At 41.8% G+C, this 21,849-nt stretch overlaps 1 protein-coding gene across 2 annotated transcripts in view; it reads right to left on the bottom strand.

Annotated features, from left to right (window-relative positions):
- Positions 1–21,849, bottom strand: part of Tpk1 (thiamin pyrophosphokinase 1) — a 373,012-nt gene that overhangs the window by 136,620 nt on the left and 214,543 nt on the right. The window contains exon 6 of one of the 2 annotated variants that reach the window (XM_047562216.1): positions 12,082–12,228. The exons of the other annotated variant lie outside the window; for it this stretch is intronic. Within the exon in view, the coding sequence (XP_047418172.1) occupies positions 12,082–12,228 (147 nt within the window). The remainder of the gene's footprint in view (positions 1–12,081; positions 12,229–21,849) is intronic. 2 annotated transcript variants of the gene reach the window in all.

Raw genomic sequence — 21,849 nt, 5'->3', positions numbered from 1 at the left:
CCTGACTAACAGAGCCTTGGCACTACCTCATGATGCCAGACAGCAGCAGCACAAGTCAGAGCTCCCAGTTAGCCAGGAGATCAGGACAGCTAACAGTGTCTGCTCAACAGCTGCTCAGCTACGAAGCCTAGCAGGTTAGGTGTTCAGAATCCACTTTCAAATATTTTCAGCTGACAGCAGGGTTACCATAAGTCCAATAACCTCACTCATGAAAGGTTGAGGAGCATCTTTTTGTGATAAAGTGTTTAAGAACATTAAAAGTAGTTGGTTGGAATACACTGTTCATTGTGCTGTTGATTTAATTTATCTGCTTACATGATGATTATCATAATAAAATGTTTACTGGGGAGAGAAAAGTTACATATATTATTCCAATGAATATTCCTAATTGAACCACTCAATGCACAAAAGGTATTTGAAACTGGTCACCATTTCTTAAGTGATTCAATAAAAGTTACATATTCTTATGTGCAGCTATAAAGCAAAGGGTACAGGACTAGGATCCAGAAAACTCCCAGACTGTTATCAGATTTACCATGCACTCGCAATGTTGCTCTGTGTACAGTTTTCTCATCATCTAAGAAATAGAAAGAACATAGAGTGTGATTGCTTAAAACACTGCTAGGAAAATCAAGTAAGACAACAATGAAGGTACTTCATATGCTGAACAGGTTGAACACCTCTGAAAGACATCACTTTTGGCAAATTCCCAGCAGCTCGGATCCAGAGGTTATTTTATAATTTCTGAATAGCAGTCGAGATATTAGTAATACATTAAATTCAGTGAGTTTTCAGTGTAGACTATCCTACCTACTTAAATTATATCAACAATGTGCAATCTGTTTCAGAAGGTGGTATGGAAGCAGAGACAGCTTTAATCCTATTCTATATCAAAGTACATTTCTGTGTGTGCATTTGTGTCTGTGTGTGTCTGTGTGTGTGTGTGGTGTACACATGTGTATGTCTATCATCTTGAGTTACAGATGCAACTTGCTTTCTGAACCTAACGCATTTTTAAAAACTTCACTGTTATTCTATATACCTGAGTCAAATATCACAATCAGAATAATGACAAAAATTTTCTATGTGATATATGAATATACCACAGTGACTCTCACCATCATGTACATCCACAAGACTTCGGTTCTAATTAGAAAAAGATACATTCCATGTTTGGATAATTATATCAAAATGGATTTTAGTATCATGCACAACTAAAAAGAATCAATTAATAAAAAGACATGTAGGAGAGTGGTTTTTAAAAACCCCTTCCTGGTAAATCTGAGATACAGAGTGCTTTTCTTTCTCTCAGTAAGATTCTGTTGGATGAGCCGAGGTTCTTGGCGCAGGTGGGTGCATCTCCTGTGTCGTGCATCGTACGTGCGTGAGTGGGCCCAGGAGGTGCGCTTTCACCAGTCCTTGGAAGAGCTTCAAAGCATCCAGGTAAGTGCGTGGTCTGAAAAACACCCTCAACTCTCTCCTGCCCCAGCCTAACGTCTTCATTTGTGTTCATTTTCCTCACTTTTACTTTTGGTCACGTTTGGAACAAATAAGATTGAAACGCTTCCAAATTCAGGGGGGAACTCTCAATGGCTGAGAAGCAGCACGACACAGCTGGGGCAGAATGGAGCTCTTTATCTAGAGACTCCCGCGTTGGCCGGCCTTCCTCCCAGAGGCTCATCCGTCTCCCTGCTGGTGACAGCAAATCGCTTCGCAGTTCCTTGGTACTGCGTTGGTGACCTTTTGTTTTCAGTGGAAGCTGCTGAAGGAACACTCAGCTGAACGCAGTGCACCTGACCCAGGGCACTGTGTCCTTGGCAAGGGGACTGTGGAGGGGGTGAAGGAAATGGCATCGCATCCGCTCTTCCACGCCTTCACCTAGAATTGGATTAGGCTAAGTCAGGATGGCAGAGTTCAGACAAATGCTGACGGCATCCTTTCTAATGTTCCCCCTGCACAGCACTCTGAGGACCACACCCAGTCTCTAAAACCGAGTCTCTGTCACTCAGGTTGAGAATGAAAGGCCAATGTGCAACCACGTCTATCAACAGTTTCTATGGAGATGGTTGCATTTCCTCTTGCTGCTGAGGGATCACCACAGGTTTTTGCTGATGAGCATCTTCCCATAAATCTCCCTCGGTGAAAGACATCTTGAAGGTCAAAGGACTTGTATACTGTGTGGGTAGGTGACGGGAGGGTCTCTGTTGCACTCCTTTCCTCTCCAGATAAGGTAGATGACCAAAAACTTCCTATTTGTTTGGCTTTGGCTAGCACTGGATAAACTAACTGTGATAACTGTTACTTCATCTTAGATTAAAGTGTGTAATTATATATTTTTAATTTAGAATATGAGGAAAAATATAACTTAATGAATTTTGTTTTATAGTTGGACTATTTGAGGCCCAAAGAAGAAAAAGAAAATGTTTAAAAAAGTGTTTGGTCTGAATGTTTTTTCCTCCTCAAAATTAGTATGCTGAAACCTAACCACAGACATGATGGTGTCAAAATGTGGGTCTGGGGAGGTGAGCTGCTCATGAGAGTCCTCGTGGGATTACGCCCCTTCTAAAAGAAGGGAGCTCAGCTGTTCGGGTGCATGTGAACACACAGGGAGGAGGAGCCATCCCTGAGCCAGGGCTGGGCCCTCACCAGAAACTGAATCCGCCAGCACCTTGATCTTGGACTTTCTAGCCTCCATAACTGTAAGAAATAAATTTCTGCTTGTAAACCATAGAGTTTATGGAATTTTGTGATAGCAGCCAAATGGACTAAGACAAAAAGCGAGAAAATCGATCCAGATAAAGTGAGTTTACAGCAGTTTGTTTGGAAATGCTGTGTGGAAGGCTGAAATTTTAAGTAGGGCTTTAAAAGAGACTGACTTAAACAAACATGTTTTTGGCAGAGAAGAGGGAGTTCAATCGTGGAGAAAAGAGGAAGTCAGGCTGGAAAACAACAGATGGAGCAGTTTCCCCAGTCCCTAGGGGAGATTCGGAGGACCCACCCAGGGGTCCACGGATCAGGCCCAGACCAAGGACTAGCCAGGAGAAGATGAGGGAAAGCCTTTTGAAAATCCCGGAGCTGGGGGTGGCCAGCAGACTCCTCCTTACTTGAAAGAGAATATGATCTAAAAATAGGTTGAACGGTACTTCTCTAGTGTGTGCACAGAGTCGCAAGCCAGTTAACGGAAGGCACAGCACAGCCACTGAGTGCCCAGGCTGGCAGGGAGGACAGAAAGACACCACACCATCCACACAGTTACGGCCCTGTTTGTTTTCCACTTGGTGAAGGTCTTGCCAGAACAATTTTATAAGCCATCATTAGTTCCCAGGTGAGTCCAAAAACTTCAGCTGCTACAAGGCAACAGCGCAAAAGGATAAACAATAATACTAGAGAAATGTACTTTCACTGCCCCTCCCATTTAATGACCAAGTAAAGGTAACCTATTTCTAACCAAACTGTGCTGGGACAGCTGCACCTTACAAGTTTCTTCCTGAGTGCCTAATCCATTTCCTATTTTTATTCTTGACACCCTAACTAACCACTCATGTCCCCCTGAAGCGCTAAACCACCCTGATTTCAGCGGCTCCACACTTTTCAGGTCTCTTGCTTATTTCCTGCAAGGTCCTCCCTGGACTCGGTGGTCCGTCATTGCTCTTTTCACTTGGTACCTTGGTAAAGAATGTGGTGAGTCCTCCCCAGGATTTTAAGAGGATTCTCAAAAGGTGAGTGTCTCCAGGTCAGATCACATAACCCTTTGAGGCAATTCTACTTGGTCCCCAAAGACAGATGCACCTCTTTACATCCCAGAACCACTGGCCATCTTCCCCTTTTGATCCGTTCTCACTTCTTCTCTCCCGTAAGGCAAGCACCGGTACGCAGCCCCGGCCACAGCCTGGGCACCGGACCCCCGCCTCCTCCCATTTCTACAGGGAAGACTCTGCAGCACACGCCCGGTGAACCCCAGCTCTCTTCATGCCCCGTTTCCTTCTGAACTCACCATTTCTTTCTGGGTGTCTTCTAAATCAGTCAATTAGCCTCTACTTCCCCCTAATCATTCCATCCTCCAGTGCGACCAGAATAAATGACCTAAAATGCCCGTCAAACACCATTCTGATGAGATGCTTAGTAGCTGGCCTTCACCTTCAACGTACAGACCATCTTCCAGACCATGCGAACAAGCCCCTGCTGCTCGGGCCTGCCTCCGGCTGCTCCTCCTTGGTGCCCCCGGTCAGCAGTTCGCTGCTCACCCAATGTGACACGTTCTCTAAGGTCACCAGGGCTTGGCACATCAGATTACTCCCACATTAAGTATCTACTCCTTTCTTTGCCTAACTCCCTATCAGGCGTGAATTTAGATATCATCTCCCCTGAGAAGCTACCCATGGATCTCCAGCACCCTGCACCCAATCCCAGCCAGCTGCTCTCTCCAGCCATCCCCCAGCTCCGTGTTTTCTTACAGCATATTTCTGAATTTTATATCATTTTCCTGTCTCCTCCACTAAAGCATGAGCTGGAGAAAGGAGGCAGAGCCTCTTATTTCCGTACTTCAAGTGTCTGCAGTGTCTGGTACACAATAGGTGCTATAGGTGTTTAGATGTAAGTATTTAAGGTGGTGAGTCAGCAAAGCCAAACAACACCTAAAAAATAAATATCTGAGTTTTGGGTTTAATTCTCAAAGAAAACTTGTTTGATTAAACATGGCTAAAATCATACAGGGAAAATTTTTATACTAACTTAAAGAGGACACTGAGACCTCTAAAGAGACAAGAAGAATTGTACAACCCTGAAATTTTACTTCTTACTGTCTCATTTCACATTAAAATACACAGTCTTCCTACTAACGCATAGACCAACGTCTACTATGACAGGATAGGTTTTGGTGTTATACTTTTAAAATGCTGTGAAGTGGAGGAGGAAAAAGAACCCAGAAGGAGAGGGAGAGGAGAGAAGAGAAGAGAAGAATGGGCACGGACAAACCTCCCTGGGAGGCTCGGAAAGTCTGGAGAGATGGACAGGGGGATGCAGAGGAAGTGGGTGCCATGTGTGCTCCGGCCGGGCCACGACTGCGGCCCCCGCACAGCAGAGCAGGCAACCAAGGGACAGGAGCGCCCGGCAACTGCACTGCTGGCCAGGCCTTCCCAGGGGGGTGGACAGAGCAGCAGTGGGCATGTGCCCTCTGGAGGAGGAAGGCAGGTTGGGAGGCCTGATGCAGAGGCCCACGTCTAGATAAGATGCATCTTCTAGACAGGCACTGCGTGAGATCCACTTCATTTGGTTTTCTTTTCTAAAAGTAATTAATTGTAAAAATCAATAGAGAATAATAGGATAATTCAATACATGTGTAGAGTATGACGAACAAATCAGGGCAGTTAACATTTCCGTCTCCTCAAACATTTTTAAAGAGATTATTGATTAATATTAAAGAATTACACCTATTTAAGGGGTTGGTGTGGTATTTCAATACATGTACATTATGTGTACTGATCAAATCAGGGCAATTAGCATTTCCCTCTCCTCATTACCTTGTGTTTGGAGCCTGCAAGCATCTGTTCCAGTTATTCATAAAATATATAATAGGTTATGGTGAATTAGAACAATGCCTTCTCTGTGGAAGACCAGAATTTATTACCTCTATGTAACTGTGTGTGGGTTCCCTTATCCACCCTCCCACCATCCCTCTGCCCCTCATGCTTCCCAGCCCCGAGTAATTGCCATTATATGTTCCAGTCAACTTCTTAAAACATCTTCCTGAGAGAAAACTTGTGGTAATTTAAGAAGTGTCTGATTTCTTCCACTTTACATAATGTCTTCCAGGTTTATCCATTTTTCTGTAAATGATAGGATATTGTTCTTTTGATGACTAAATAATATTCCATGGTGTCTATGTCCCACATCTGCGTTATCCCTTCTTTCACTGATGGCACCAAGATGGATCCCAGGTGTTTGCAACAGTGAATACTGCAGCGACTAAGATATGTATGTATGTGTCTCTTTGATATCAGCATCAGTTTTTCCTTCCAAGAATTACTATAAATATCCTTGGGTGGATCTCATAAGTGTCTCTGCAAATGCTTATACATAAAATGATCTTTTAACACTTCAACACTGTTTAGACTATCAGTTCTTCGCTGCCACATAATTTACGTTAGAGATTCTACAAGGCCAAGACAATGACAAAATCATAGAAGACACAGGGAAGAATAAAACATTTAAAAATGATTATTCCAAAGAAAGGAATTAAAATGAGACAACAAATAGAAGATTTCAGAGTTATCTGGAATTGAGTGCTCTCTGTCCCCTTTCCAAATTACGCTGAGATCTGCTTCTGGGCTGCTGTCACTGTTGAAACTGCTCAGCAGGGGTATGGACTGGTACACGACCCAGGACCTGAACTCTAAGTAGAAACACCACACATGCCAAATCTGCATCATGAATACTCAGCTTCTATCAGACTATGAACATATTCCTATCATATTCACGCCCAGTATTACAAATATATAATGTATAAGAGGGCAGGACTTTGCACCCAGCAAATAATTAATCTGGTGAGAGAAAGCATGTGGCAGTAAAACATAACTAAGATCACAAGAAAGGCATATTTACAAGACGTGTGAGGTTTGCTCGACTGAGATAAAGACTGACAGAAGTCTGCTCCTTAACACCGGCTCCACGTCCAATCCTGGAATCCTGATTAGGAATCACTGAACAAGGTTTGGGGTAATGTAAAAGGCACGCCTTATTAACTCCAGGACATCTCATTTCTTGGTCATAAATCCTATTAACTTGTATTATAAACTGTCATAAAACTTGGAGATAAAAGATAATTTATGCTCGGTGTACAGAAGCTCATGTTTCTGTACTCCTCAGAAGCACAGAACCAGAAAATGAGAAAGTGTGCATGTGAAACCCCGGCCACCCACAGTCTGTGCGGGCGGCATGATAAACACAGCCCTGAGCAATGCCTGTCTTCTGAGGGAACACGGCCCAACAGGTCACAGAGGCCAGCGATGCCACCCATCAGAGCATCTCCTGTTCTGTGAGCTCTCCTGCTCATGGAAGGCAATGGTATCTTACTAAGAACACATTTTTTGGAAGTAAAAATGAGGAAGGAATTATTATGCATCCTATTTTAAATTCTCTATTTCTACATGGCAGATTGAGCATTTCCTTCAAAGAAAACACATGGTGAGGTTTTCAAACATAGATATTTTGACCTGTAGTAACTGACCTATTCCCAAATACAATACACAAATATATATGCTAAAAGCCCATGCATATTCATATAGATGCAGAGCTATACTTTCGTGTCCTGTTTTAAAATCCAACTTACAATGGGCAAAAATAAATCACAAAAAGGGGATCAAAGGAGAACGCATACTTTAGACTAGAACACACTACACAAATTTCAGTGAACTGCTGGTAGATAAACAGCTCAGTCCCAAAAGCCTAACATAACTCTGATCAATGAACAATCATTACTTATTTATATTTTCTAGTCACATGAGAGTCTCACATGCAGACTCTCCAAAAGAAGCAGAGAACATCACAGATCATCACTAAGAAGACTTGAGGGTAAGATCAAGAGAAGCACTGTTTAGTTTCAGGGTCAATAAGGCAGAATCCACTATAGGTCTCTTGCAGGTTGCAGTGGTAAAATGTTTACAAAACAGCTCCCATAAGAGGATTTAGTCCTTCTGCTAGTATCTTTTATTTCAGACAATTTATAGTTGTAAAGAAAATTTTAGAAAGCACTTTTCTCCGACCTAACTTTCATGATAATTAACACTGATACTGACTTTTACCATTTTAATGTATGTAAACAAATCCCAATGGTAATTTCATGTAATCTGTTTATAAAATAAAGATTATTGTTATAGGAAGGAAGACTTTTTGTAGTTTAGAAAAATTCATGGGCTGGGGAGATAGCTCAGTTGGTAGAGTGCTTGCCTTGTAAGCACAAGGCCCTGGGTTCGATCCCCAGCACTGCAAAAAATAAAAAAATAAAAAATAAATAAATAAAGTAATTTTTCTTTAATTTAGAGGGGCTGTAATAAGGTGGAATGTATGTTTAAAGTGAACCCAAGTTTTATCTTATTTGAAATGGTATAGGAAAAAATTGTATATGTGTGTATGCATGTGTATGCATACTATAAGTGTACACATATTTATATACATATATTCACATACACACACCAAATGGCCACTCAGTTACACATTGCTCATGGAAAATTACCAGCCTATGGGCTGTGACTTGTTTTAAGAGCTTGTCATTTGTTTTTAAGTCCATTAACCCCATAAAAGAGGAAACGTAGTGGTGTGGAAAAGGCGTTGAGGCAAAAGCCTTCATGGTGTGACTCCATTACCTGTCCTGCTTTCCTCACAGTGTTGCTATGAAGTTCAAGTGAGCTCCTGCGTGTAAAAACATTGAAACAGCTCCCTACTCAACAGTGAGATGTTAGTGTGAATTTTTCAAATAATTTTAAGAATTTTTAATGTCATTCTTTGGCACTAAACACATCGCACTGTCTTAATCCTTGCTGCACAATCTTTAAAATGGTTTCAGTTTAAGTTTGTCATGTTCCTTCTGCCTTTCCTGACTGTGATTATGATTCCCAATAATAATGAACAGCATCCCAGGGACCACCTATTCTGAATACCCCCAAATGTGCACACTACCTTATGTGTATGCACACTCCAGTGTGCGTACAGTAGCTAGCACGTTCAGTGTGAAGCCACTTGGAGGAAACACTAGCAGAGCTGGCCTAGTCCCGGGGTACAAGTCCCACGCAAGGATACACAACGTTGGGGCAGCATCATTTTAATGTACATTTTAATGGACTTTTGCTATAATCACGTTTCAGAAGTAAAAAAGGAAATTGCTTAAATATATGCCAAGTCACATAAGACCTATTCGCATCTTCAATCCCCAACACAATCATTTTGGTTTGCATGACTACTTGTCTCGTCATTTCCTTACTAAAAGTGATGGGAAAGCAGAGCTGGGATGGTCTCTAGAAAGCAGATCTCCTGAGAAGAGAACCCTTGATCCTTAGGTGGTCCAGGAAAGTACTAAACAAAATGTCCTAAGTTCTTGAAGCCCCCAGCAAAACGGGCTAAGAGTCTGCTCAGGAGCTTGGCAAAAGCAAATGTAAACTGCCCTTGGACATACTTTAACCCATGCCTCACATAATTCCCTGGGGGAAAAGTTTCAAAATCACAGGGCAAAGGAGCTGTTTAGTGGTTATATTTTAAGAGCCTTAAAAACAAGCATATAATAAAGCAGAATTGTATTAGGAACAAGAAGCCCGGTGGAGGAGTTTAGAAGCAAATCCATGAAACGGGCTGAGGCAGAAGAGAGAAGCAGAACACAGAGGAGATGAAGTTCTTCAGCATGCAGCCTGCAGAGATCGGGATGCAGAAAGTATGAGTGGGAAATTCAGAGATATACAGAATACGATACGAAGATCTTATATACATTCAATGGGAATGCAAGCAGTTGCAGAAAAAGGGGAGAAAGAGAACAGGGTGCTGTTGGAAAATAAAACGGCTGGCAGCTTTCCAGAAGTGATGACAGCCAGCAGCAGGAAGATGGAGGAAGTCTGACGAATCCCAAGATGAATGCATCAGGAAGTCCACCATCACAGTAGAGTGAAGATGTCAGAGCCCCCAAAGCAATGGAGACACATCAAGCAGAGAAGTCATGTTTTAGATGCGACTCTATCAGTTAATATTCCAATTACAAAAAATAAAAATAAATCAATTAAATAAATTTTAAAAAGAAAACATTTACTGAGACTCAGCTGAGAACCACATAAAGATGATTGTTAAAAAAAAAAAATCATTGTACCTCATTTTGAATTAGTAATCTGTTAACCAGAGTATCTACAGAGACAAGTTAGGGTTGATTATCTATCATACCATCAATTCCACACAACATAATAAAACTCACTGCTTCACAATGATAGGAAGTTTCAAACCTCCGAAATTGTCATGAAACAGGGGCACTGAACCAATATAAATGCAATAAGAATACAAGGAACATGTCCACTAATTGAAATCTTTCAATGACTTCCCATAACCTGTAACCAAACAAGTTCACACTCTATTGTGTAGAATCTAAAGGTTTTCACAATCAGTGCCCACACTAGCTTTCTAGTTTTATCTTCTGGCATTTTCTCTACTGAAGTCCATATGGTAGCTGCACACAAGCACCTCCAGATCCTACCACACACCTGCACCACCTTTCCTTACTGGCAGCTCCTGGCTTGAATGTCTCTCTCATTTTCTCCCAAAGCAAACATCTACTCATCCATGAAGATTCTGTTGAAATGTAAAATCTATAGAATTATGTTCCAAGAAAACAAAGGTTTTGTCTGTTTTTGATGACTTCTTACCCCTAGAAGGAGCTTGTCAAATAGAAGGTATTTGATAAATTTTGTTGCACTAATTGAGTAAATAAATCATGTGTGCCTGTGTAAAGCTACACCATGCCCAAATTATTTGTTCTCTCATCATCTTTCTGCACTAATCTCTTAACATGGCATTACTGCTATAGTTTGGATCTTCAGAGTCCCCCCCAGATCCATGTGGTAAAGGCTTGGGCCCCAGGGAGGTACTAAGGGGAAGTGGGGCCGGGGAGGCTTGGTCATTAGGCATGATCTCAAAGGGCAATGGGAACTGCCTCTTTCTTCTTTTCTCTTTTCATGACCTGGCCATGAGGTGAGTGGTTTTATCCCACTACATTCTCCCACCCTGATGATCTGCCACCGACCCACAGCAACAGAGCGGAGTCAATGGTCACAACCTGAAACCTCCAAGACTGTGAGCCAGTTACGCCTTTCCTCCTTATAACTTGATTACCTCAGGCATTTGTTATAGTAACAGAAAGCTAACACAGCTATGAACACATTTTTATAAATGTCTCCTGCACTAGACAGGAACTAGACATCAGAGACCAGTGTGACTACTAGTCTAACTGCAGTGGGCACTGCATAACTGCTAAGTAAAGGGGGCATACAGAGTTGGAAATCTGAATTCCCCAGCTTCTTTTTCACATATTTCTAGGAAGCACTGAAGCCAGGTAATGTAAAGAGCGTGGGGGGCGGGGGGGGGGGTGCATAAAACTTGCTACACAATGCTCAGTGCACATTTGATCAACTATCTTAAATTAATAAATTTTTCACAATGGTACACTACAGATGACAGCAAGTCGTTGGGGGTAGAAGCAAAATTATACATAGTACAATAACAAGAAGCAAAAATAAAAACTACCCACTATCTTCTTCAAAATATTGCTGATTAAATTTTTTGTGCTACAGATTGAACCCAGGGGCACTTAACAACTGAGTCATCCCCAGTTCTTTTTTGTTTAGTTTTGTTTTTATTTTTACACAGGGTTTCACTAAGTTGCTGATGCTGGCTTTGAATTTGCAATCCTCCTGCCTCAGCCTCCCAAGCCGCTGAGATTACAGGTGTGTACTGCCACGTTCAACTGATGATTAATTTTTTTAGCTGAAATATACCAATAAACTTTATAAAATTTGTTTATTTAATAAGACTTCTATTCTATGCACTACACTGATAGAAATTTTCCTGATACTTACCATGGGTTAAGAATGACATCATCATTAAAAATTTACTTTAAGAAGTAAAATTAATAATCAGGCAACTTAGGAGTAGTAAAAGCTAAACATTTGCTTTTAAGTGCTTAACAAAATCAAATCCAGTTTCCAATTATAAGGACAACACTCAAAATATATGAGAATTCCATTTGATATATTTGCCAAGTCTTGTGTTTCCCTTGTGTTGAGGGTTTTCTCAAGTGTCATTCACATTCAGCTGCTCATAATGCAAACATGCTAAATTTAATTCTTACTCATTTAATTAAAAGTTACAAGATTTTCTTTTTCTTCTGGCTGCAATAAAATGTCAACTTTGAGACTTCTCTGCCTTTGTGCTACTCAGGGACTTGGGGCCGTAAAGAAAAGCAACTACAAACAAAGAGTCCATGACTTCAGAGTTAGAAGACACGTGAGGCCAAAGTTCTCCGCATCCTGTAGAATGTCATGATTACTTTTCACTTACCGGCTGGAGAAGGTAGATGAGAGACTCCTCTTGGATCATGATAATTGGCAGAGGCATGATGTGAGTGGCTTGGAACAGGGTGTTCACAGACGCCATGATCTGGTCAAAACGTCCAGCGAGGCCTCCCAGGGTCACGATCACGTCCACCTAGGTAAGCAGTGGAAAGGGACCTCACATGTTTAAGGAATTTAAATAACCAAGGAGCATTAAACTCTAGAATAGAGCTTTCAATACTTCACTACTTGTTCAGATGAAAGAATTAACAGGCAAACCGGAGCTCACATTAACTGGAGAGTGGCAGAGCCAGCTATCAAGAACAGCTCTGGACAACAAACCCAAAGTCCTTCCCATCTGCTATTCACCTAGAGAACTAGCTCACTCTCTCCTGAACAATCCATTTGTGCATTCCTTTCATGTGGGTGTCTGTGAGTTAGCACAGTCTAAAGTAATGTTTTATTTTCCTTTTTAGGGGGGTGGGAATGGAAGGTTTGAGAGAGTTAGGGACTGAACCCAGGGCCTGGAGCTCGCTAGGCAAGTACACTATCATAAGCTATACTCTTGGTTCCAAACTGGAATACTAATCAAGAAAGAGGAAGGATGGAAGAACTTCATTAAAATATTTTAGGAAAACTTTACACAGTATAGAAACTGAGAATAATAATTATTCTATCTGGTATAAAATAAAATTTGATTAAAAACAAGGAGTATTTGGGTTTTCAGCTTTGAAAGAGTACATTAAAGAAAAAAACTTAGATAAGATGAGGTCTATAAAGATGGCATGATTTTAGAAGAACAAACCACTACCTTATGCACCAATGGAACCCCAATGCTCAATTACTGGGGATTAAATGATGTATTAGCTCCAGAATCCGAAGGCTCTGGGGTTGATTGGTTTGCTCTCTGATTTAGTTAAGTTTTTGTTTGTTTGTTTGTTCAATGGTTAATAGCTCTTATAACCTGATAGTGCCTAGCACACCAAGAGTTTGATGAATTAATAAATGAAGAGAGTGCAACAAAAGACTCACTAGCTGAGGAAGCATGAGAGTCACTACCACACTGTGGGAATAGTGAATCAGAATGGGATTAACAGAAACATTAAAGTAAAATACATGATAGCGCCATGAAACGTGGAATGGATTTCCTATTTCCGACCTTACCAGAGAGTAAAGGAGAATGGGAATTACTACTTTGGGTAAGAAGCTTCATGTCAAAGTGAGACTATTTGGATACAGGCAGATCACACATCTGTAGGAGTACTATCATCTTGAGAGAGACTCTTCTACCACTCCAAGAATTAGGTTTGGGGCCCCCAAAGGATCAAGTGCCCTTGGAAGCATGTATTACTCTGAATAATAGGTAAAGATAGGGACATCTGTTAGTCTTCCAAGCAAAGAGGTAACTTATGATTAGACCTGCCAAAGGCTTCTGTCTGGGGTATCAAATTTGGTAGTAGTGTCTCATGTTCTCCGAGGAGGCCTTACTGGGAAGCCTACTCCAATACAGTTGGGAAGGGCCCAGAACTACACATGAACTCAGGAAAATTAGAGAATGCGCTTTAAATTGAAGAGAAATGAAACAAAAGAAGTTGTCCATGAAATATGGAGACAGTTTTAAGGCTCCAGTGAAAAGAATATTGGCATAGTCATATCCACATAATCCTAAATTCACATCAGAAGCAAGGCCTGATAGAAGTTTATTCACTATGCAGATTCTGGAATCCCTTTTTCAGGTTCTCAATTTTTCATTACTATACTCTGGGCCTTGAGGGATCCCATAACCTTTAAGGCTGAAATTTAATTCCCATCTTCTACAACAGGATATCATGATGAATAAGCAATATCTGTAAATCAGTCACTGAATTTTTCAGAAGAAAGTAGCAGCAAGATTACCTCTCATCACTACTCATTTTCCCTACAGGAAGTATTTAGCAAGATTGATTAAAAACATTAGCGGACCCACGCAAGCTGCAGACGGGGCGGGGGAGGGGCCGCACCCACCTTCCTGCTGATCTCCAGTCCCAGGCAGGTGGGACAGGGGATTCACAGAGATGGGGGAGAGAGGACAGACACCACCTCTGCATATTGTGACAGGTTTTTACAAAGCGAGATTGCCATCTCTGAGACAGTAATGGCATTGGGACAGGGCCTTCCAAGGAAAACACGCCACTGTGGATGGCTAGGGTACCTTTTCTAGGTGAGGCCAAAGCTCTTATTTTATTTTAGCATTGATTTCCAATGTGCCCAGTCATGCTTTTTTACACCCTTTGATATTCTTGTGTGTCTCTCCTTCCAGAGGAGGCCCAAGAATCAGACACCGGCACCACTTTTGCAGGAGAGTACACAACAGGTATTAACTGAGCTCCCCTAAGCACGGAAAACAACACTGAAGACAAATAACCAGAGAGGCAAGAAGCTCATTATTAATTAGGCTGTGTAAACATCATCTAATTCCTTCAAAACACCTCCCTGCTTGGCAAGGGTCTCAACGTTTTTTTAAAAAGTCAACATGTCACATTTATTACCTCATACACACATTTGATGAGCTCATAAGTCTCATTTATAAGCTAATGGACAAATTGGAAAAACCCAACAAATACTTCATGACTATTTATCATGTGCTAGGAAATATCCTAAACCCTCGGGATACATCAGTAGGAAAGCGAAAGTCCCGTCCTTCATGGGGTCAACAGTCAAATTGAGGACAACATACGATCCTAAAAATAAAAAACAGGCACATTCATTAGAATGTGGAAAAGGTGGTAGATGCTGAAGAAGCGTAATAGGGGGACAGAAAACGCTGGTTGAGAAGGAGCTGCAGTTTAGAACGGGGGACAGGCTGCATTGAAATGGCATGAAAGCGGCAGCAAGGACTCCAAAGAGGTTGAGGGACGTAAGCACAGAGGGACCCAGGGGCCAGGTGCGTGGAGGAGGTGCTTCAAAGGACACACGAGAGGCAGGGAGAAGTTACATGGCCCCAGGCACTTTCAAAAAGCTTCAGGAGGCTAGCTGCAACTGAACAAGGGATTTGCAGCAAGTAAGGAAAATCAGGAAAACGTGAGTGCTCGACTTGCGTGAGTCTCTCCTGAATTTCAAGAGTGCTAAGTGCTCATTTAACGTGCACCTGGACATCCACCAGCAACCTCACGGTTGACCTGCTCTTCCCCACTTCCTGCTGCTCTCACGTGGCTTCACAGTCACCCTGGACCTGCTTCCTTCCACATCTTCATCTGTTCTCTCAAGAAATTCCAACAGCTGCATTTCTGAGATGTACGCAGAAGGTCTACTTCTCACCACCCACAACCTCACCACAAATGTGATCAGGACACTGAACCATGACGGGGTGTGTGAGCCGCGTGTGTATTTCACAGGGTTGCCATGACAGCCACCACCAGGTTCTTCTGCTTCTGCTTTGGCTTACTCACAAACGAGTCTCAATGGAGTTTCAAAAACAATCCTGTTAAATGTGAGCACGACATTCTTCTGCTCAAAATCCCTCAACGGTTTTCCAATTTTTCTTTCTTCTTCTTCTTTTTTTTTTTTTTTTTTTGGCTGTTTATTGAACCCAGGGGTGCTTAATAAACACTGAGTCACACCCCCAGCCCTTTTTATTTTTTAATTTTGAGATGGGGGCCTCACTAAGTTGCTTAGGGCCTCGCTAAGTTGCTGAGGCAGGACTTGAACTTTCGATCCTCCTACCTCAACCTCCTGAGCTGCTGGAATTACATGCATGTGCTACTATACAAAGCAGTTTTCCAAGTTTCACTAGGATCTACAAAACCCTGCAGGATTTGGTATCCAGTTACCTCTCTGACCTTAGCTTTTATTTTGCTTTTCTTCCTCTTCTCTGGTCCAGCCATATTTTCATCTCTTCTAGTTCTTGAACGCACCAGTCCTGCCTACTTCAAGGACTTTGCACTTGCTTTCTGTCTGGAATGCATTATCCCCAAATATTCCCTTGACTGGCTTCTTTACTTCCTTCATTGATCTTCTATCTAAAAATTCTCCTTCCTCCATGCCAACAGTACATATTCCCATTTCCAACCTGTAGATTTTCTTCCTGGCACCTGATGTTAAAAATCTAACACCAAGCCAAATATCTTATTTATTAAGCTTATTCTATTGTCACCCCAATTAGATGATAAGTAACATGAAGGAAAAGGTTTCCTACCTCCAGGACCTTGAGTGAAGCATGGTATGTAATAGGTGACCAATTAATGTGTGTTTGATAAAGGAATGAGTGAACTGAGGGCTGGAGAGCACAGCCAGGGGACCCAAGTGCTGGGGAGCACGAAGCAGTGTTGAAGTTGGGGCACAGGAGATGGGGGAAGAGGGTTTATAAATCTTAATAAGGACAAGGTCAAGAATGTGCATAAAATTGAGTAATTGGAGTAAAGAGGAAAACAAGATAACCGATGGAGGCAAGTAAGGAAACCAGAAGTGGGTGGATCAGAAGATCCATTTGAATGTACACAGAACTTACCATGAATGAAGACAATATTGAGAAAAGTGCTGATGACTTAGAAGTCAGCCTCACAAGCAGGAGGCAGGTGGCCAAGACTATAACAGTGAGGACTCCAGTAATGAGCAATAAGGATGAAATAACCTGACTACATGAGATCCAGACTTGGGAGCTTTTCAGGGGAGAAGAATGGAATAGAACAGAGTGTCCAAAGGAAATAAAATGAACCCCACATAGGGGTTTTTAAATTAGCTACACTGAAAGAAGAAAAATGAAAAATAGTAAAATTAATTCTAAGATATTTAATGTGATAGACCTAAACATCAGCATTTTACCATGTAATCTGTGTAAATATAATGAGATATGCTATGTTCTTCTTTTACAGGTGTAATCTCCAACATCCACAATGTATCTCACCTGATTGCCCATCTCCGGCCAGACAAGCGCAGCTAAGTGCCCTGGTAGCTTGTGACCACAGCCTGGGGGGAGCAGGTCTAGAAAAAGCAGACCAGTGAAGACACCAAGCCCTGCTTCCAGGGCCCACAGGGAACGTGGCGGGAGAAAAAGCAGCCCACGCTGCAGTACCACTGTGGCTTCTGAGCATCACCCTCCTTGGGTGAGAACCCAGTCTCTGCTGGAGTTAGAAGGTAAAGATGCTACAAATACAGGAGACTCTAGGGAAGACAGCCATGGACTGCAGAGGTCACTGAAGGGGAAATGCTGTGTCCTTTGAGTGATACTTCCCCAATCTTCCCAGCCCCCAGCCCCAGCCACTGGTAAACAAATTCTATTCTCTGTTTCTATGAGTTCACAGATACATGAAATCATGCAGTATTTGCTTTCCTGTCCTCGGCTTATTTCACTCAACATGAAGTCCTCCAGGTTCGTCCATGTCTCGCAAATGACAGGATTTCTTTTTTCTATTTTTTAAGGCTGATCAGTATTCCATTGTGTATAACGATCCCATTTTCTTTATCCATCTGTTGATGGACACTTAGGGTGATTAGGCTGATTCCATATCTTAGCCATGTTGAACAGTGCTGCAATGAACACAGGAATATAGACAACTTCTAATATACACTGATTTCATGTTCCTTAAAAAAAAAAAAAAAAAACCTAGTAGTGGCATTGCAAGATCATATGCTAGCTCTACTTTTAATTCTTTAAGGAACTTTGTTCCAAAATGGGTGTACTAATTTACATTCCTACCAACAGCATAAAAGCGTTCATTTTATTCCACATCCTTGTTAACAATTGTTATTGTTCATATTTTTGATAATAGCCATTCTGACAGGTGTGAAATGGTTTACGTTTGCATTTTCCTGATGATTAGTGATTATGGAATGTTTTATATTTGTGATCACATACATACAACTACCCAACACATACCTATTATGTCATATTAATTAGTATAGAAAATAAGAAAAACAAGACAAAACAAAAACATCCTGACTAATTTCCATACATCTCCTACTCAAGTCTGGATATTTTACATTATTTGCTAGCATGGAGTTGGGTGGGAGTAAGTGTTGCCACTGAATTTTCATGTGCCATCAAATTTGGCAAAAAGAATTTTGTAATCCTGGATTAATGCACTGGAGATCTGACCATAGTGTTGTACACAATGTAAATGGCCGCATGAGCATACTCATGTTACATGACCCCCTGTGCCTTAGGCGGCTCATCCTTAAAAACAGGGATGGTTGAAATTCACCAACATATTTTTCAAGATTCCCTTCACTTCTTTTGCTCCATGTAAAGTTCTCTGGTTTCTACCATAATAAGTTAAATAATAATCATACCTACTTTGTTTAGAAATTAAGTGTAAAATTTGGCTTTGTATTATTTGTCCTAATACAATCGTGACAAGACTAGTTCAGTCACATCTAACACCAAAAGAAGAAGCAATTTCACTTTTCTATGATAGCAGCAAAAATCTTCCAGTAACCAAATTACAAGTTTTCCTCTGCTCTCAAAGAGTTTAGATAGGAAGTCTACAGTAAGGGACAGTGACGATCAGCATACTTTAATTACATCTATGTTCCATAAATTGAGAGCTGGAGATACATAAATGGACAATTTCCTTGTGGCTCTTACTCATAAATAGGGTGGTCGTATAATTTAATGTACAAAGTGAAACATTTGGGAAGTGAAGGGGGCATTATAAATAATGACCCAAGAATGCAAGCCTCAACAAGGACTCTGCCATGGACACCAAAGCACATGTTCTCTCCTCTGCTGGAGAGTTACGACTGACATGAGCAAAACCAAACCAACACAAAAAAACACCAGGGTCTAAAAGGACTTAGATATGATGCTTAACTAGCTTCTTTACCTTTCAAACATCTCTACGTACTATGCTGGGGTTTCAGAAAGATGACAAAAGAGTTTGGTCCAATTACATTTTTTGCTTTCATTTGAAGACAGAAGACTCAGTACAGGTTATGGAGGATAGACTTTGATCAAGATAGAGCAAAAATAGATCAACTGAAAGAAGTCAGTAATATCCAATTACTACATAGAAATAAAAAAAAAAACTTCAGCAATATCAAAGAATGTTTTAGTAAGTCTGTAAAATAATTCCCATGATGGATGTGAAATATAATGAGAAACCAGAGAAATTAAAGACCACACAGTTTATGGCAGCAGATATACTGTCAAACACAGAACATTGGCAGCTGTGGAAAAGACACCTTGGGATCCTGTTTCAGTTCCAGCCAGGTCACATTTTACTTTAAGTCCCAGTTGAATGTCAGTCTGTTTGGGTAAGGAATAAATAGTACCTCTTAAAATGACAAGATAATGAGGTTTCCATCCATGCAGAAGTTCAGGAAAATTCAGAATTTCTCTCAAATAATCCTCTCTCAGGCCTCCCTGTCAACAGCCTTAATTCATGCGTCAGTTTCCCACAGACAACCCGACTGGCCTTCTGCCTGTCCTTCCTACCTGCACTGCTGCCTCTATAATAACCAAGCAATCTTCCACTCAGTAATGAGATCAAGTTTTCTGTATCTCAAATCTGTTCTTGCCAATGTTCTGCTTAAAATTAAGTATTGGCTTTCCCGGATCCCCAAGATAAAATCCAATCTCCTCCAATGCTGTCCCACAAATTACTTCCTCAACTCTCACCCCATGTTTACATCCTAGAAATACTTTAGTTCTCAGAAAACACCACAGAACTGTTCCCTCCTTCCCCTGTAAGGAAGGGTGTGATTTGGGTAGGATGCTTAGCTCCACCACCTAAAAAAACCCAAACTTCTTTGGACAGAGTAATTCCGTTCTACTTTGTCAAACTATAAAGACAATGTTATGGTTTCATGCTCAGGTTTGTTCTAGAACACAGAGCCGAAGCAGCTTTCATCACACTTATCCCCCGTAGTTCAGGAGACGGGAAGGGCAGGATCAAGGTTCCAGCAGATTCAGTTCTGCTGAGGGCCCTCTTCCTAGTCTGCAGATCCACTCCTTGCATCTGCACATGGCACAAAGCTGAAGCACGCTCCCTGCCACTTCAGAAGGACTAATTCCATTCACGAAGGCTTGCGACAGTTTGGATAACTGTCCCCCAAAGGTCCAGCTGTTAAAAGCTTTGGCCTGTAGCTTACAGCTACTAGAAGGCAGTGGAAGCTTTAAGAGCTGGGGCCCTAGTGGGACTTCTTGGTCATGAGGAGCATATCCTTGAAGGTGACTGAGACTGCTGGTCTCTTTCTATCGCTTATGCTTCCCAGCCAGGAGGGAATAGATTGCTCTGCCTCATGCTCCCAGCCGGATACACTCCCTCACCCAGAGCAACTGGCCCAACCGATTATAGACTAATACCCCCAAACTGTGAGTCGAAATCAACCTTCTGTCTACATAAGTTGATTATCTCAGGTATTTGCTATAGTGGTCAGAAGCTGAAGAACCAGGGCTCCACCCTCATGACCCAACGGCCCCATTTCCTAGTACCTTCACATTGGGGATCAGGATTTTCAACACACGAATTCTGTGGGGAGGCCACCATTCAGTCCATAGCACATGCTACACGATTTTTTTTTAATACATTACTTTAAAGATAAGTTTTTAAATAGCAGGGGGGAGGGCATCACATTTCTATATGAATTATAGTGAGCAATGCATCCAGGGTCTGTTTGTATTTGGCAAATCATGGAGACAGTGAGAAGCTTCTACGCTGAAGCTTCTGTCGGCTGTAAACCACAATCTCCTGGTGAGAGTGTGGCATGGCAGCCCAGGCGGCTGAAACCCTCATCCCCACTCCAGTACTGATGTCCCTGACCTCTCTGGAGAGCTCAGAGGTCGGGGAGGAGGAAGTCTGGCTGGCAGTAGATCTGACGCACTGGCCTGGGCGGCCACCACGAATGAAACCAGAAGAGACTGCCCATGGCAATGAGGCTCTGTGTGCGGACCCTCCCTGCCAGTCCGGTCTGCTTGCTGGCGGAAGGACATCAGTGTCAAGGTTGCACTGATAAAGTGTGCGTGCATGACTGCGACTTTCTCTCCTGTGACCTACACTTCAACATCCCCAAACTAAGGGTTTTACCTTTAGCTTCAAATACTAGGAACAGACACTGGCATCGTGGTAGTGATATCTCTAGGACTTGGCTGAGTCGCCCCCTCCACCAGAGGAGAAGAGTCTTTGGACCCTCTAGACTGGGAAGGGTGCGCTTCTAATGGGCTTCTCACCATCATATCAGATTTCTTCTGCAGCACCAGTGACAACTTATCAGCACAGTATGACACAGGGGCATGCATCCCAAAGGACAGCAAAACCATAGCATATGAACCTGGGTCTCATTCAGTTTGCATTTCCCAATCAACAATACTTGGCAGAGAGGTTGGCACATAGAAAACAGATGTTTGTTAGCTGAACAGTTAGTTCTAGCAGAGAGAGACAGAGAGAGAGAGAGAGAGAGAGAGAGAGAGAGAGAGAGAAACCTCATTACCAAGTATACACTCTAAGGCTAATGTCTAAGGACCTCATTTCTTTCCCAAAGTTCTAATGGAGGACCAAAGTGTCATTTTTCAAAAAACATTGTAATTGGTTCTTTTATTACTATCTTAGAATTTCCATCCTTCAATTCAGCTTGAAAACAACCATTACATTGTTTTCTAAATTAAATTGTGATACTCTGTTCCAAATTCTTCAATGGTTTTCTATCACCTAAAGACCAAAATTCAAATTCCTTATTTAGAGATTAAAGACTTTCCCTGTGTTGACCCTGACAACTCAAACCAACGCGTGCTCTGCCCATTCTTCCTCCCTGAAAAACTTTCTGCCTTTCTTTCTGACTTTCAGGTAGCCTTGAAGTATCT

Source organism: Sciurus carolinensis, chromosome 8 (genome assembly GCF_902686445.1).
Source record: "Sciurus carolinensis chromosome 8, mSciCar1.2, whole genome shotgun sequence".
Classification (NCBI taxonomy): domain Eukaryota; kingdom Metazoa; phylum Chordata; class Mammalia; order Rodentia; family Sciuridae; genus Sciurus; species Sciurus carolinensis.
This window is presented reverse-complemented; position numbering and strand designations above follow the sequence as displayed.